Source organism: Geospiza fortis, unplaced genomic scaffold (genome assembly GCF_000277835.1).
Source record: "Geospiza fortis unplaced genomic scaffold, GeoFor_1.0 scaffold100, whole genome shotgun sequence".
Classification (NCBI taxonomy): domain Eukaryota; kingdom Metazoa; phylum Chordata; class Aves; order Passeriformes; family Thraupidae; genus Geospiza; species Geospiza fortis.
This window is the reverse complement of record NW_005054350.1, coordinates 5179536-5193903: the sequence shown is the minus strand read 5'-3', so window position 1 is coordinate 5193903 and position 14368 is coordinate 5179536. Positions and strand designations below refer to the sequence as shown.

At 36.9% G+C, this 14368-nt stretch overlaps 1 protein-coding gene across 1 annotated transcript in view; it reads left to right on the top strand.

Annotated features, from left to right (window-relative positions):
• NDUFV2 (NADH:ubiquinone oxidoreductase core subunit V2) overlaps nucleotides 1–13159 on the top strand; it is a 37730-nt gene extending 24571 nt beyond the window's left edge. The window contains exons 4-10 of the mRNA XM_014307957.2: nucleotides 970–1032; nucleotides 6658–6720; nucleotides 6805–6921; nucleotides 8498–8666; nucleotides 9881–9990; nucleotides 10717–10793; nucleotides 11693–13159. Of these exons, the coding sequence (XP_014163432.1) occupies nucleotides 970–1032; nucleotides 6658–6720; nucleotides 6805–6921; nucleotides 8498–8666; nucleotides 9881–9990; nucleotides 10717–10793; nucleotides 11693–11786 (693 nt within the window). The 3' untranslated portion in view covers nucleotides 11787–13159. The remainder of the gene's footprint in view (nucleotides 1–969; nucleotides 1033–6657; nucleotides 6721–6804; nucleotides 6922–8497; nucleotides 8667–9880; nucleotides 9991–10716; nucleotides 10794–11692) is intronic.
• The last annotated feature ends 1209 nt before the right edge of the window (nucleotides 13160–14368 follow it).

Here is a 14368-nt window from a genome sequence, read left to right as displayed (position 1 = left end):
GGGGCGTGGGGGCCCGGGGGTAGGGCGGTGCCTGGAATCCCAGTCTATGGACCGCGGACCCGCATTGCCGGCTCTTCTGCAAAGACGGCCTGGTCAGCTCAGTGTTTCTAGCAGCGGCTCTCGCAGTGTAATGTCACGGGATGGCTGCAGCCTTTCCCTGTCATATGACCTGTCCCATCCCTGGGAGCGTTCGAGGCCAGGTCGGATGGGACTCTGAGCAGCCTGGTCCAGTGGAAGGTGTCCCCGCCCATGGAACGACGTGATCTTTAGGTCTCTTCCACCCCAAAGCATTCTGCGTTAAGAAAGCTCAGAATTGCTCAAGAATTAAGTATTAAAATACACGTAATTTAATATAAAATTATTTTTTAATAGAATAAATACTTGGAGTAAAATTATCAAATCTTACTAATAGCAGCCAGAATCTAGAAATCTTGATCTGTTCTGGCAGGTCAGAGAGGCCAGAGAATAGTTGAACAGAACAGTTGAACAGAACTTGCATATGGGTCTGTGTTCTGTTCATTCTTCAGGTTTGGGCTTACATTTGCCCTCCTGTGCCAGTTCTCAGTGTTTGGTTGGATAAAGGCTGAAGAAGCACACAGATGCTTACTGGAGAAGAAATTCAGTAGCAGTGGTGGTTTCTGCAAACTTTATAGCAGATGGCATGTAAAGTCAGGAATTGGGAAATTCTTCATGGAATGTTGGATGAGAATTTGTGTTCAAGGCACTTTATTAAGCAGTAGCAGAGTTAAATCCTTTAATTTCTACAATATTTCAACTGATCAAGGCGGGAGTCGAGAGATTTGCCCTCCTAATAGTACAGGAGAGCCCTTAATAATCTCTTCTCGACTTATTTTAAATTATAAGTGATGGTAGTAGAATTAGTGGCTTACAGTTAGAATGGCAATCAGACTGGTTCTGAAAGCAGCCACTGACAGTATGTGCATTATTAACCCTGTACTTTGCTTGTAGGCAAGACAGATCCGATACTTGCACGGAACAGCAGAGCGCAATGCCACTGGAGCCTTATTTGTGGTAAATAATCTGCTTTACTGTAAGGGGGATGGGTCAGAAGAGTTTGGCATGTTCTTCTTCAGATCTGCCTAAAAGCTTCTGATGGGCAGAACTTTGCTATAGAAACCTACTGCCATTTACAAATAAGAGGTTTATTTTCTATAGAATCTTCTATTAGAGTTGTAATGGAATTTTATTTTAATTTCTGGCTCTTGTGTTTCTTACCTTAAATAGTGAAAATGCTCCATAATTTGTATGTGATTGCAGATGAGACTTTGCTTAAACTTTATTTCATTATAAACCAGTTCTTGTTTATTTATGTTAGTTGAGTTTGTAATTGAATCTCATTAAGCTTTTTGCAGGTGCAGTTTCTTGCTTTCTGAAATTTGCTGCAGAATTACCCGTGGGCTCAGGTCCTAGCTGTGTTTACAGGAGTTGAGAAGTACAGTTCTTGTTGATGTTCTGTGTGATACAGCAGATCGTACAATGAGTTGTAATTGAGGCCATTAAGCACTGTCATAAAAGGCATAAACAGTAGTAGTAATTGAAAAAAAGTAAAAAGCCTTTGAATTTAAGTGTGTAAAGCAGCTGTGTTGTCTGTCTACCTCTGAAGAGAACCTGAAGCATCTCAAGAGAGTGTTTATTTTGTGCCATTCTGCTCCATTCAGAGCTTTAGCTGGTCTGCAGTTTAACACCTGAATGATTTGGCATTTTCCCAAAACTTGGTAAAAATCAGCCCTTTACTAGAGAGTTGACCACTGTTGAAAACAGGTGCTCAGGATTTTTGGACATGTTGTTGTGGTTATTTCCTTTCTGCAGCTGTCTCTACAGCTTTAATCATAAAATGAAGTTAATAGGATCGCAGTATATGCTTTGTGTAATTTTCCAGAAATCTGAGCAGGAATTGGTGATTTACAGGGTGAGAGCTGGTGTTCAAGGAATAGAGGAAATGCTGTAGTCTGGCAATTTAGGAAACTTCAAGTGTAGTTGGAGGTTGGTGAAGACAGGCAAAAGATGCCTTTGGCACCCTAATGGCTGTTATGTCTGACATATGAAGCTAGATAGCTTTGTAAATTCAGGATTTATGTAATTGTTTAAATTACTTGCTGCAGGGAGGAGCCTCATAAGAGAGAAAGGCAAGTAGAAAAGCTGAGTGTTTTGCAGATGTTTATTTAATAGCATCATTGATGACTTATTCCGCAGCGGAATTTTTGCTAAAGGAGCATGAGAACTTGGTTCTGTGGAGGTCTGATTTTTTTCTTGTTTTTTTTCTCAGTTGTTATTTTTTAATAAGGTAATATTTGTTCTTTTCTGAAGTAAAAGGTAATGGGAAGAAGACAGTTGGATGTCACTATATGTGTGTGTAATTGTTTGCCCTAACTAAATTCCAGATGCTACTTAAAGTGGGAGATTTCAAGGGAAACTTGTCCTGCTGGTTTGAGACAAAGGCATTCTTTTCATCAACACCAGGTGTTCATATACAATCAGAAAATTTGACTGCCCCTGGATTTCTGTAGAGGAAAAAAATTTTTGAGGTTTTGTTTGTTTGTTTGTCTTTTAATTACAAGCAGAAGTATCAAAAGTTTGTTTAAAAAATGCTTGTGCAGCATGGGAGTAACTCAGACCTGTTGTGGTGGTCCTCTTAGTATGTCAGTTTACACACAAATGTCATGGGTTTGTTTTACAAAGCTTATTGCTGCTGCTTCTTGCATTTTTCATCTATACATGAGGAATGTAAATGCATGCAGTGTATTTGTGTTGTAACAGCAGAGGACAGGCTAGTAAGGGACCTGGTTATCACAAAATCTAGTATTAAAAGGCATTTCTAATTGGCATGCCCATGCTTCCCTTTGCAAACATGTTACATGTTAACAGAAACACACAGAAATCAGTAAGAGAACTTCTGCTGAAATGCCTTGGTATTCTGAAACACCCAGGAAGAGCCTAAGTGCTATCACAGGCAGCCACATCACACTCCCAGTGAGAGGATATCAAGTACAAAATTAGGTAGATTGTTTGCCCATAGGAATGTAAGAGTGATGCTCCAAATCTCTGCATTCTGATGCCTAGGGAAGGCCTGATTCCAGAGACATTTATTATGATTACCTTTCTTCTTTGAAATATGCATTCTCTATACTTGACTTTTACCTGATTTTAGCCTTCTTATCAGCTAAAACTTAGCTCTTCTACTTTATTTTTTTCAATACACAGACTGAGTTTCTTTCTTCAACAGCCTTGATGTGGGCTTTGTCATAGGGCTGCACAGGAGTTCAGCACAAAAGGTTGAAGAATTGCTGTATTCAAATTTTAGTTACTTGTGAAGTTGATCAGTGAGATACTTGTGTTTGAGACCACTTCCACCATTCTTAAAGTAAGAGGGGTTTATATCTTGAATTCTGTTGGAGTAGTGAATGTAGGGTACTTTCCCTTTAAAGGAGAAATAATACATGTTTCTTCACTGCTGATTTGATATGGATTCTGAGCAGGTTGTTGCCCTAAACATTGCCCCTGCAGACCACCCAGTTCTCTCATTTTGGTTTACAGTGCTTTGGACTGGTGTTTGCCATAGTGCATAGGTCAAGTTTCAGGCCAAGGTTTTGCAGTATACATGGAAACTAAATTATTCTAACTATTCTGTTGTAATTCTTCAGTGCTCTTTAATAATTTTGTGTATCAATAAAGACAGATGATTGCATCACTGGGAAAAAAGAAAGCATAATCATAAAATGGCCCAGGTCGGTGTAGCAAAAGGAATATGAGGTGACCATTCAGCAGTCTTAGTGGCTTCCATGGGAGTGCACTGGCATCTGTGTCTTGGGTAGCCCTTGCAGTGAAGGTATTCCTACTTAAATAGGCTCTGTGCTGCAAGAGAATTGTGATACAGTCAGTGTATGAATGGAATGAAAACTGGAATTTATTAAATTGGGGAGCATGAGAAGAGACTTGGAAAAAGACTTGAATGGGGGGAGAGTGCAAGGAGAACAGAGCCAGGATCATTTCAGTGATGCCAGCTGACAAGACCCCCAAAGGCAATGGCCTCAGAGAACATCAGGAAACACTTTTTCACTATGAGGGTAGCAGAGCACTGGCACAGGTTGCCCAGAAAGGTTGTGGAGTCTCAATTATTGGATAGATTCAGAAGAAGCCACCTAGACACAGTCCTGGGCAAGCAGCTCTGGGTGTCCCTGCTTCAGCAGGGGAGTTTGACCCAGGTGACTTCCAGAGGTTCCTTCCAACTTCAACCACTCTGTAATTTAAAATAGTACTCTTTCCAATACTGTGTTCTTATTTCTGATCTTGTTCTCTAGAATCTGTATCCTAAAAAAACGTGGAAGTGCACCCATGTCATTTAGGAGTATGTCAGTGTATGCAAGTCTCAGATAAATGGCACATTATCAGACACATATAAGACAGAAGAACATATAAATTCCTAACTGCTCAGGAGTCCTAGAACTGTATAAGCTCTTGATGAAAACTATCAACTTTCCATGGCCCAGAATTAGATTAAGCCCTTTCAGGAAAAGGGAAAATATAAAAGGTGGCCTGGCTTATTTATTGCTCACCTCTGCTATAGCCTTTACAATATATCATGAAACCTTGCTACAGCTACACTTGTATTTTCCAATATAAACTCTGTATTATTCCTCTTCACATGTAGGGCATTTAAGGATATCAGTTTAGAGATGATACACTGAAAAGAACAGCTGCTCCAGACAAAGAGGGAATTTTTAATAAATCAAATACATTTATTTGCAAAAGCAATTGAGATGAAGTACAATTGCTAACTATCAAATAGCTACAGAAGGCAAAATAATAGCAAAATAGGCATGCAGATTTGAGATGGAAAAGCTAAGTTATGGAAATATTTACCATGAATTGTGGAATTGATCTGTGCAGCTAAGACATGGAAAGATCTGTAAGGGAAAAATAATAAAAGTTGTACAGTATTTCCAATCAGTCTTCTCTCCATCAGCCTCTTTTGAGAGCTTTTTTTACTCTTTTTCTACCAATAAAATTGGTAGAAAACACTCACCAAGACTAAATATGAGTCATCAAATCCTTCATCTGGAATGGTCAGTCTGAAATAATGGGAATCGTGTTCCTAAAAGCTCTTTTATGTTGTAAAACACAATAAGCAAGAAATTAACACTAAATAAAATATGAGTGTGTTCAAAGAGCATCATTCATCCTTCTGTAATTCCTGTTCTTATAGGAAAGTCATCCTTGGTGCAGTATTTATCCATGGTAGTTTTATATTGGACTTGAAACTGTGGTGAGGGCACAATGCTTTCAAACTGATGGTGATAGTCATATTGTGTGCTTTGGGGTATAGACAGGATAAGCAAAGGTAATCCCTGGACAGACCAACAGATTTAATTGAAGTATTTGCCCTTGCAATATTTCCATATTAAAATTTCTAAATCCGAGAATAGCTGTGGACCACACATGTTCTAAGTTCTTCACTGATGATACAAACTTCACTTCAGTATGCAGGTGTCTTGGCAATGCTAAGGTTTTCATTAAATCCTTTGCTCCTTAGTAAGGAGTGTAGTGCGGCAACTGCAAAATCACCCTCAGTTACTGGAGGAAATGATGCAAGTGGAAGTCAGTGGAGGGGGCTACTTTGTTCTAAATACACTTCTAAAGCTTTTATTATTGGCTAGTTGTGGATTACTTTTAACATCAAGCCTCAAGTATAGCTTGTATTTTCCCACAAACTTTCCCTTTGATTTGCAATTTTCTCAATTTGAAAACCATATGAAGTTTGGAATTAAACTTAACTATAGGTGTTTAAAAGAAATCAAAATGAGCTGCTTAGAGACAGCTAAAAATTCTGTGCAGGAATATTTTCTGGTGGAAAAGGATTTTCACCAGAACTAAGATTTTGCTACAGGAAAATGTTACTTTTTTCAAGACCTCCAAATTTGTATTTTCTGACTATAGAAGAAATAATTAAAATTTGATGTTTCCCTAGAAGACCACCTTAAAAATAACTTATTATAATACCTTATTTTGGAAATACTAATTCAGAATTCTGCTTCTTACATTTTGATTCAGAACTGTATATAAAATGAAAATGTTGAAATCGATTACAAATCAAAACACTATATTAAAATGGATTAATAATGTGTTTGAATGTGCAGATATTTTAATTCTACAACAAACTTCTGGATGAATTGTGCAGCTTTTTTAAAATTAATGTTTCATGGTAAAGGGAAAAATGAACTGTTGTTTTAGTCTCTTGTTTATTAAGGTATTAACCAGAGCGTTCTTACTCTGCCTATTGTAAATTTGAACATAATTATCAAACTGTATTAACAGTGTTAAAAATATGTATTTTGATAACAACACCATACATTTTCTCAATATATAATTTCATGTATTTCTCAGTAAATAATTTCTTTAGTAGGAATTAATGGGAATAGGTAATGATTTTCAAGAGTGATGAAATAATTACCAATATTTTTGATGATTTTCCCAAATATATTTAATCACTTTGGTACTACATTTTTATGTGGAATACATAGTTTTTATTCAAGCAGCTCAACCGTAACTGTGTAATGAGAACGTATTTTACAACAGTAAATATGTCCTGAATATTTTTCTAACAATCCATTTTTACACGTTTTTCTTCTTTTCTTGAAGCATAGAGATAGTCCTGAAAACAATCCAGATACTCCCTTTGAGTTCACACCTGATAACCTAAAGGTATGCAGACAAAAAAGAAGTTGAATACGCAGACTTTGTCTTTAGAGCAGTACTGATTTGTTTTCCTTCTTTGCCTTTAACAAGCGAATAGAAGCGATCATAAACAACTACCCAGAGGGACACAAGTCTGCAGCTGTCATGGCAGTACTGGATTTGGCCCAAAGACAGCACGGATGGCTGCCCATATCAGCTATGAACAAGGTATGTAGTACTTGATTATCTTTCAAGCATCATTTTATTGTTTTCTTTCAATATCTTACTATAATATTAACATGAATTAATAAAAGCTTACTAACATGGGAATTTACATGTGGCACAGAATTGGGAGAATTCCCTGTGAGACTACATTTTTAAAAATAAAAGGGAAAACTAATGCAGAAAAACTTACGGCTCTGTTTATATAATATTAGCCCATTGCTAGAAACTACAGGCAGAACAAATAAAAAATTAGATAAAACCTATCAGATAGACTCTTCTCCCAGAGTGATCATAGAATTAGGAACAGAGACTTGATTTTGCTCACTGCTGAATGTGGGGGAAGAAAAAAAGGTAATGTCAGTGGAGTTTTCTTCCTCCCATATTAATGGCATTTCATACATTGCCTGGATTACACTTAGTCTCTAAATCTGTAAGGACTCTGCAGAGCAATGTTAGTGTAGTTGATGTCAGGAGTGTTGAGTAACACCTCACAGCAAGTGCCCAGAAGACTTGTCAGGTTAATTATTAAAATTGTTTCAAAATAACCAGGCAAACAACTACACTGCTCCAAAGTGAGAGGCTGCATGACAGTAACTAAATACCAAGAAATAAAAAAATCTGGTTTATATTCATATGAATAAATCTGTTATACTTTGTGTTACCATCTGGCATACCATTAATTTTAAAGTATAAAGTTTTAAATTCAATTTAAGGTGAGGATTTTGAGCATTAGAAGAATGACTGACGGCGGTAAATGAGCATTTAAAGAAAGGCAACTTACGTCTGCTACAGTTTCTACAGTATAACATAAAGCCTCAAAGCTCCATTAATGCTGGCAGTGTATATTAGTTTATTTCAGTTTCAGGTTGATATTATGTTTAAAATGATCTTAAGGCTTTTAAGTGAACAGATATTTTCCATGATTTGTTGTTTGCCTGCTAGAGAAACTGGAACGTAAAACAGTTACACTATTGAAATCAGAGCCAGTTCTCAACTTGAGCAGTTTGCCAGGGTTCCATGTTAATGAGATCAGGGATAGTTGCACTAGAACTGGCTCCATGGAGATCATGCTCCAATATTTACTTATTATCTGGGACAGGAATCTGCAGATGTAGCCTGGTGTGTCACAGAACCTGAGGGAGACCTGCTCTGTATGAATTAGATAAGCACAGTACCAACTTAAAGGTATTCCTTACCAAAAGGCTTCCATGGATTAGTGTAAGCAGGCTCCTCCAGGTTTGTTCATTCACACAGCCCAAGTGCAGTGTGAGCTGGAGCTGACTCCTTGCATCCCCTTGAGTCTGACAAGAGATCCTGGAGGGGACCTGACTCAAGCTCCTCGCTGTGCGGATCCACAGCTTAGTCAAGTTTGTAATCAAGCAGGGTGATGCCATTCAGAGAACTCAGATGTCCAGTCTTGGCAATTGGCATAAAATACATTTGTGCTTTGATACCCACCCCCACCCTCCTACTTACCTGTTACTGCAAACAGGACAGGTGACTTCACTGAAATGGTTTGCTAAATACCTTTACTGCTGCCCTCTGAGAATTCACTGTAGCATGTTTTTGCCTGTCACAGGTGGCTGAAGTTTTAGAAATGCCTCCCATGAGAGTCTATGAAGTAGCAACCTTCTACACCATGTACAATCGCAAACCTGTTGGGAAATACCACATTCAGGTCTGCACCACCACGCCATGCATGCTGCGAGACTCTGACAGCATTTTAGAAGCCATTAAGAAGAAACTTGGTATGACACAAGTTTGTAATATACTTCTTATATTTTTTTACCTTTGTTTAATGATACTGAAGTAAAATTCTTCATGTAGTGGAAGAAAAAAACTGGCCTTGTTCAGCTTCTTAAGGTTCACATGGGCCCACCCCTATCCTGTCAAGGTCCCTTTGGATGATAACATGATGTTAACATAATTTTTGAATTCTCCATGGGAAAAGTCAATTGAGAATGGTGCATCATGGGTTGTAAGGAATACTCAATGGTTTTGTGTATGGGTTGGAGTTTTTTCCTCCTTTTTGGGTGGTTATGGGGAGAAGACAGGGTAAGATCAGCAACTGACAACTCTTCCCCTTCTATGAAAAGCTGTGTTAAATTTTTCTAAGAACTGGTGATAAGAGCTGCAGAACAGCTGCCAATCATCTGTAATTTCATATACTTTGTTGTCTGAAAAAGGCATATTTAGATGAAATGTCTTGTTACTGCATAGATAGCTTGATTTCAACTGAAACTCTCAGCTTGAGAAGTCAAAGCAGTAAGGATGATTCTGTAGTTTCTACTGAGACAGACCTTACTTACAACTTTGATTATTTCCATCCCATTCCTACTAGTAAATGGAGGAAAACTGCTTTTCAGTATTCTTCCTTCCATGGAGTATTTGTAGAGATCAGATTCTGAGATGTTACTTGGACTAACTCACATATTGGGGAAGGTCTGTATCTCTAGCAGTAGAACAGTAACATGCCATGGATGCTAAGTATGTGTACAGTTTGGTAAATCATCTTTTGTGTATAACTTGAAAGTTGTTTATGAATTTGTAGCTAACAGTGTTTGGATGTTGGTTAATTTGGGAATATTCAACATTGTATATTAATGCATCTCCTATCAGCACACAAAAGCTATGTGTCCCTATTTTTCCATTTTATTGTACTGATTACTAAAAATGTTCTTGAGTAGATCTGTTGTGTTTCTTAGAATTGTCATTTCATGGTTATTTTTCAGTGATTCATACCTGTAAACAAGGTCTCAAAAATGTATCTGAAAATTGACTTAATGGTTCATTAGAAACTTCTGTTTAATGGAAACATTTTTGACTCATTTAAGGGGGCTTAACTTTGCAAATGCTTTTAAGGCCCAACTACAAGTAATGCAATGTCCATGGAGTACTTAGATTCATGCTTTATTACTCTTGTTCATAACCACTACTAAGCCTAATTAATTTATTGGTTTAGGTATTAAAGTTGGGGAAACAACATCTGATAAGCTCTTCACGCTGATAGAAGTGGAATGTTTAGGTGCTTGTGTAAATGCACCAATGGTACAAATAAATGACAATTACTATGTAAGTACTGCATTCCCTTTTAAAAGATAAAACTTCTTTGCTGGCTTACCTGTATTTTCCAGTTGTTTCAGATTGTGAAGTTGTGATCAGTTTTCCAATTCCTATTGACAGGCTGAACTCATTTCCTGCAGCATCTTTTAGTTCCTTGGCCTCTTGCTAGAACACTTCATTTGTATCAGGTGTATCAGTGTATTTTTCATTTCAGTTACTGTCTTGATTTACAAGAGGAGTGATGCATTTTTGTGATTGTGGTCTGCTTGTAAATCTGCAATTTTTAAATAGGTATTTGATAAGCTTTTGAAAGCATTTTAAAGCAGTCTGTTGCAAAGTATGCACTAATTTAAGAAGTGATGTCTTGAACTGTACCCAAAATCTTTTTCTTGCAGCCGACACCATTCTGCATGACACACGTTATGTGTCATGGCATGTGTGCAGTGGGTAGGCAGAGATCCAGCTCCCTAATACCAGGAAGCTGAAAACACAAACATTGTTTGTTTTAACATAATTTCTGCAACTACACACAAAATAAAGTCTCAACATTAAAATGACAGTAGACTTTTCAATTTTTCTGCAGGAAAATCCTTTAAGCCACAATGTGTGTTAATGGATAGGATCAAAATTACCTGTGCTAGGGTCACACTGATCTGATAAATTTGAAGTGCTGCATTTAGCATAACTGGTGACTCTCTCAGTTTTGTCAGTAATCTTTTTTTTTTTTTTTAACAGGAAGATTTGACACCCAAAGATATTGAAGACATAATTGATGAGCTGAAGGCTGGCAAAGTTCCCAAACCAGGCCCAAGGTAAGCTATATGTACAACAAACTATAATATATGATTGCCTGTGTTTATAAATTATATATATGATATTGGTCACCTTCTGAGAAACTAAATTACTTTTCCAGTGATTTGAGTTCACAGCCTACAGCTAAAAAGCATTAATTAATTTACTGAACAGAAGTGCATATATTCAAAGCCAAAACAACCTGGAAAGAACTGAGAATTTGCATGTTCTTGGTGACTGACCAGAGGAGCATAGAATGTGAAAACATGAATTCTGATTTGTCTTAGTACTTAATAGGTGAATGATGTTACCTGTTGGAATTTTTCTTTAGATCATTTAAACCAACAAATTCCTGTTGGTTGGTTGGTTGTGTTGGTTTTTTCTGATTTCTGACAAAAACCAAAGATTGTAAGTTAGTGAGAAAGGTGTTACTGCTGAACTTTTCTTATCTGTTATTTCCCACTGTTCTTTGTTAGCCCACCTACATTTATGTCAATGGGGAAATTAATTTGACTTCGGTGTTACTTATTCCTATTGTTTCTATAAAGATGTATTGAGTACAAGAACAATAATCTTAAAACAGTTACAGTTTCAAAAAAACACAGGGAAGCATCCACCTATAACAAAACTGTGATTGATAAAATTTGATGCTGCCTGGCCAACTATAAATTAATATAAAAGACAGCAAGTGGTCCTAGCTTGCATTTCAGTTATGAATTTTTTTGTCACTACTTGGATTTGGAACCCTCTCACTTTAACAGCTACATCACACTTTTTCTGAAGGTTGAATGGGAAGGACAAAATAAAAAACAGTGGCTTCAGCCTTAAGCCAGATTTTTGACTGTCTTCTATCCAATGATTAAACAGAATCTGAGTTTTTATCAATACCAGCAATGAATAAATTGCTTTCATTTTTCAGGAGTGGACGTTTTTCTTGTGAGCCAGCTGGTGGCCTTACTTCCCTGACTGAACCACCCAAAGGACCAGGTTTTGGAGTTCGAGATGATCTCTAAGGATTTTTGTAATATAAGATAAACTGTCTGAAAAGAATAAAGTATCTTCAATCTCAGTAAAGTTATGCACATTCTAATGTTTTGCTTTTAAAAATTAACAGCAATTAGACTATCTAACTTACTGTGGTTTTAACTACAGCACAGTTTAATCACAATTCCAGATTATAAGAAAAGTGGTTCTGTAGACTGTGTAAAGTGACTCCCTGAGCATGTCCACTTACAGTCAACGAGAGATGAAATGTTGCATCTTTTGATCTGTCATTGAAAATTTCAGCTTTTTTTAAAGCTCTTTGAAGAAGCAACAAAACTAAATTACAAATCTGGCAAAGGCACAAGGAACCAAACTGAAAGGAGATCATCTGACAAAACTTCATTGAGTTACTTTTATTGGCAATTTATAATCAAACAAACACACACAAACAGGAAAGGTTATCTGAGCTGTGTTGTATAAAAAAATCTCATAGGTTCAGTTAGAAGTGGTTCTTCTTAAGCTTAATGCTTCTTAATATCATTCTGTAATCAGGAAAAATGTAAAGCCCCAAAGAGCAGCAGTATTCTACTAAAAGAATTAATAGCAACAGAAACCAGCTAACTTCCTTTGCAAGTTTATTTAGTACAGACAAGGTACGGAGTTGGGAGAAGACAGAATACATGAGAACAGTTCAACATGTGCTTAAGGGTAATACTATCTGACACTGGATCTTTGATTCACAGATCCTTCTTTGACCTTATTACTGTGCACCATCTACTTGCCAGAACTAATCTGTGTGAAATTGAGGAATTTCTTTCAATATAAAAAAGCTGAAGATAATTTTTTTAAAAATTGACTGCATACTGACACTTCATACCTATGCTTGTAAAACTGGGCATATGCTTTAGCTATACGGACATACATTTCCATGTAAATTAGGAAATGTGGACCCATCAGTCACCTGAGACCATATTGTGTTTGTCTCTTCTCATTCTGCCATGAAACTTGTATTTGTATTACAGTTGATGAGACAGATGAAGCTTAACTGTATCATTTATAATTTCATTCTACATTATATTTAGTTTGTTTTGATAGTCTGATTAATAGTACTTCACCAAACTATTCTCCCTCTTCAGAGTTAAATTGTGTTTTTACAGATTATGTGCATAATGGCTATGTCAGGTAGTCTATTCATGCACCACCTTTATTTCAGCACACTGTGAAGTTCCTTCACACGCCATTAAAAAAGCAGTATTACTGTTGGTAGTTCTGGGAACATAATATATCTGTAAACCATTTGTATGAGAAACTTGCTATCTCTTCCATATCACTGTATTTATAAAATGAAATAATTTAATTGCATACAAATGGAAAAGAAAATTCAATAAATACATACAACTCATGAGTGAAGCAGTTTCCAGACAAGCATGAAAAAAAATCTTGTGTAGAAGCAGTACAGAACATAGTGCACAGGAGAAAATAGTACATGGATTGAAATCTTATCTGTCATTTAAAGCCTCTGAATGCTCTTCTGAAAGGTCACTCCATGTTTGTAATAGCCTCAGGCCTTGTAGCAGGCCAGGCACGTGGCACTGTGTGGCACTGCTCCAGAGACACGAGATGAGGCAGACTGCATCTCACATCTTGAATCAAAGACAAACTCATTTCAGTATCCCAGCCTGACTACGCTGTTTGTTCCGTTTTAACAGCAAAGCTGTATTCTAGTTCATACAGCTTTACCATATTCTAACCTGTGAAGTACATGTTGAATAGAAGTGAGGATGTTGCATGCATTGTGGAACTGTACTGTGCTACAGTTATTCGTGGTTTTGTATGTAACAGTGAAATCCCATGGGATTCATAATTGTGTTGAAGGGGAACAGTTTTGAACATGCCAAGGTTAAAACATCCAACTATACAAAGTTCTAGAATGCCAGACTCCACCCATTTTTAAAGCCAGAATGAAATTGTAGCCTTATCCCACTTTTGTCCCCAATTTATTCCATCTGCATGTGACAATTTTGATGTCTGTCTCAGGAGCAGAACATGGACCTCCACAGTTCCCATATTTTGGAGATTGTTAGTGATGTTCCACAAACAAGCTGTCAGTCATTTTGATGCAACATGTGAGAATCTGCCAATCACTTGACTAGAATAGGATAATTTACATTATCCCTACTGCATGGCACAAATCTGATACATCACTCTTTAAATTGAGTACTGGAGGGACAGCTACGGGACTGTAAAATGATTGTAGACATATAAGAAAATAACTATTACTCTTCTCTCTCATCTTACCCTCTTCATTCATCAAACAATTATATGAGGCTTTATGGTCCTGGTTTCTCCTCAAAAAAGTGTGGGCAATCATTGTATTAAATGGTTTTAAAAAAATCACATCTTGGGTTATTTCAGGTTTTGTTGAAATTTGAACATTTCAAACATCTCAAGTAGCAATACATATTCTGCATTATTTGTTACATGTAGCTGTTTACTATATACAATAAATTATTTTCACAATGGTAACTGATGCAGGATTGTGATGAGAATTAGCAAGGTGATCATTATTAAAGAGTTGCAGAATAGTGAAAGAATTGATGCATCCTGGTTC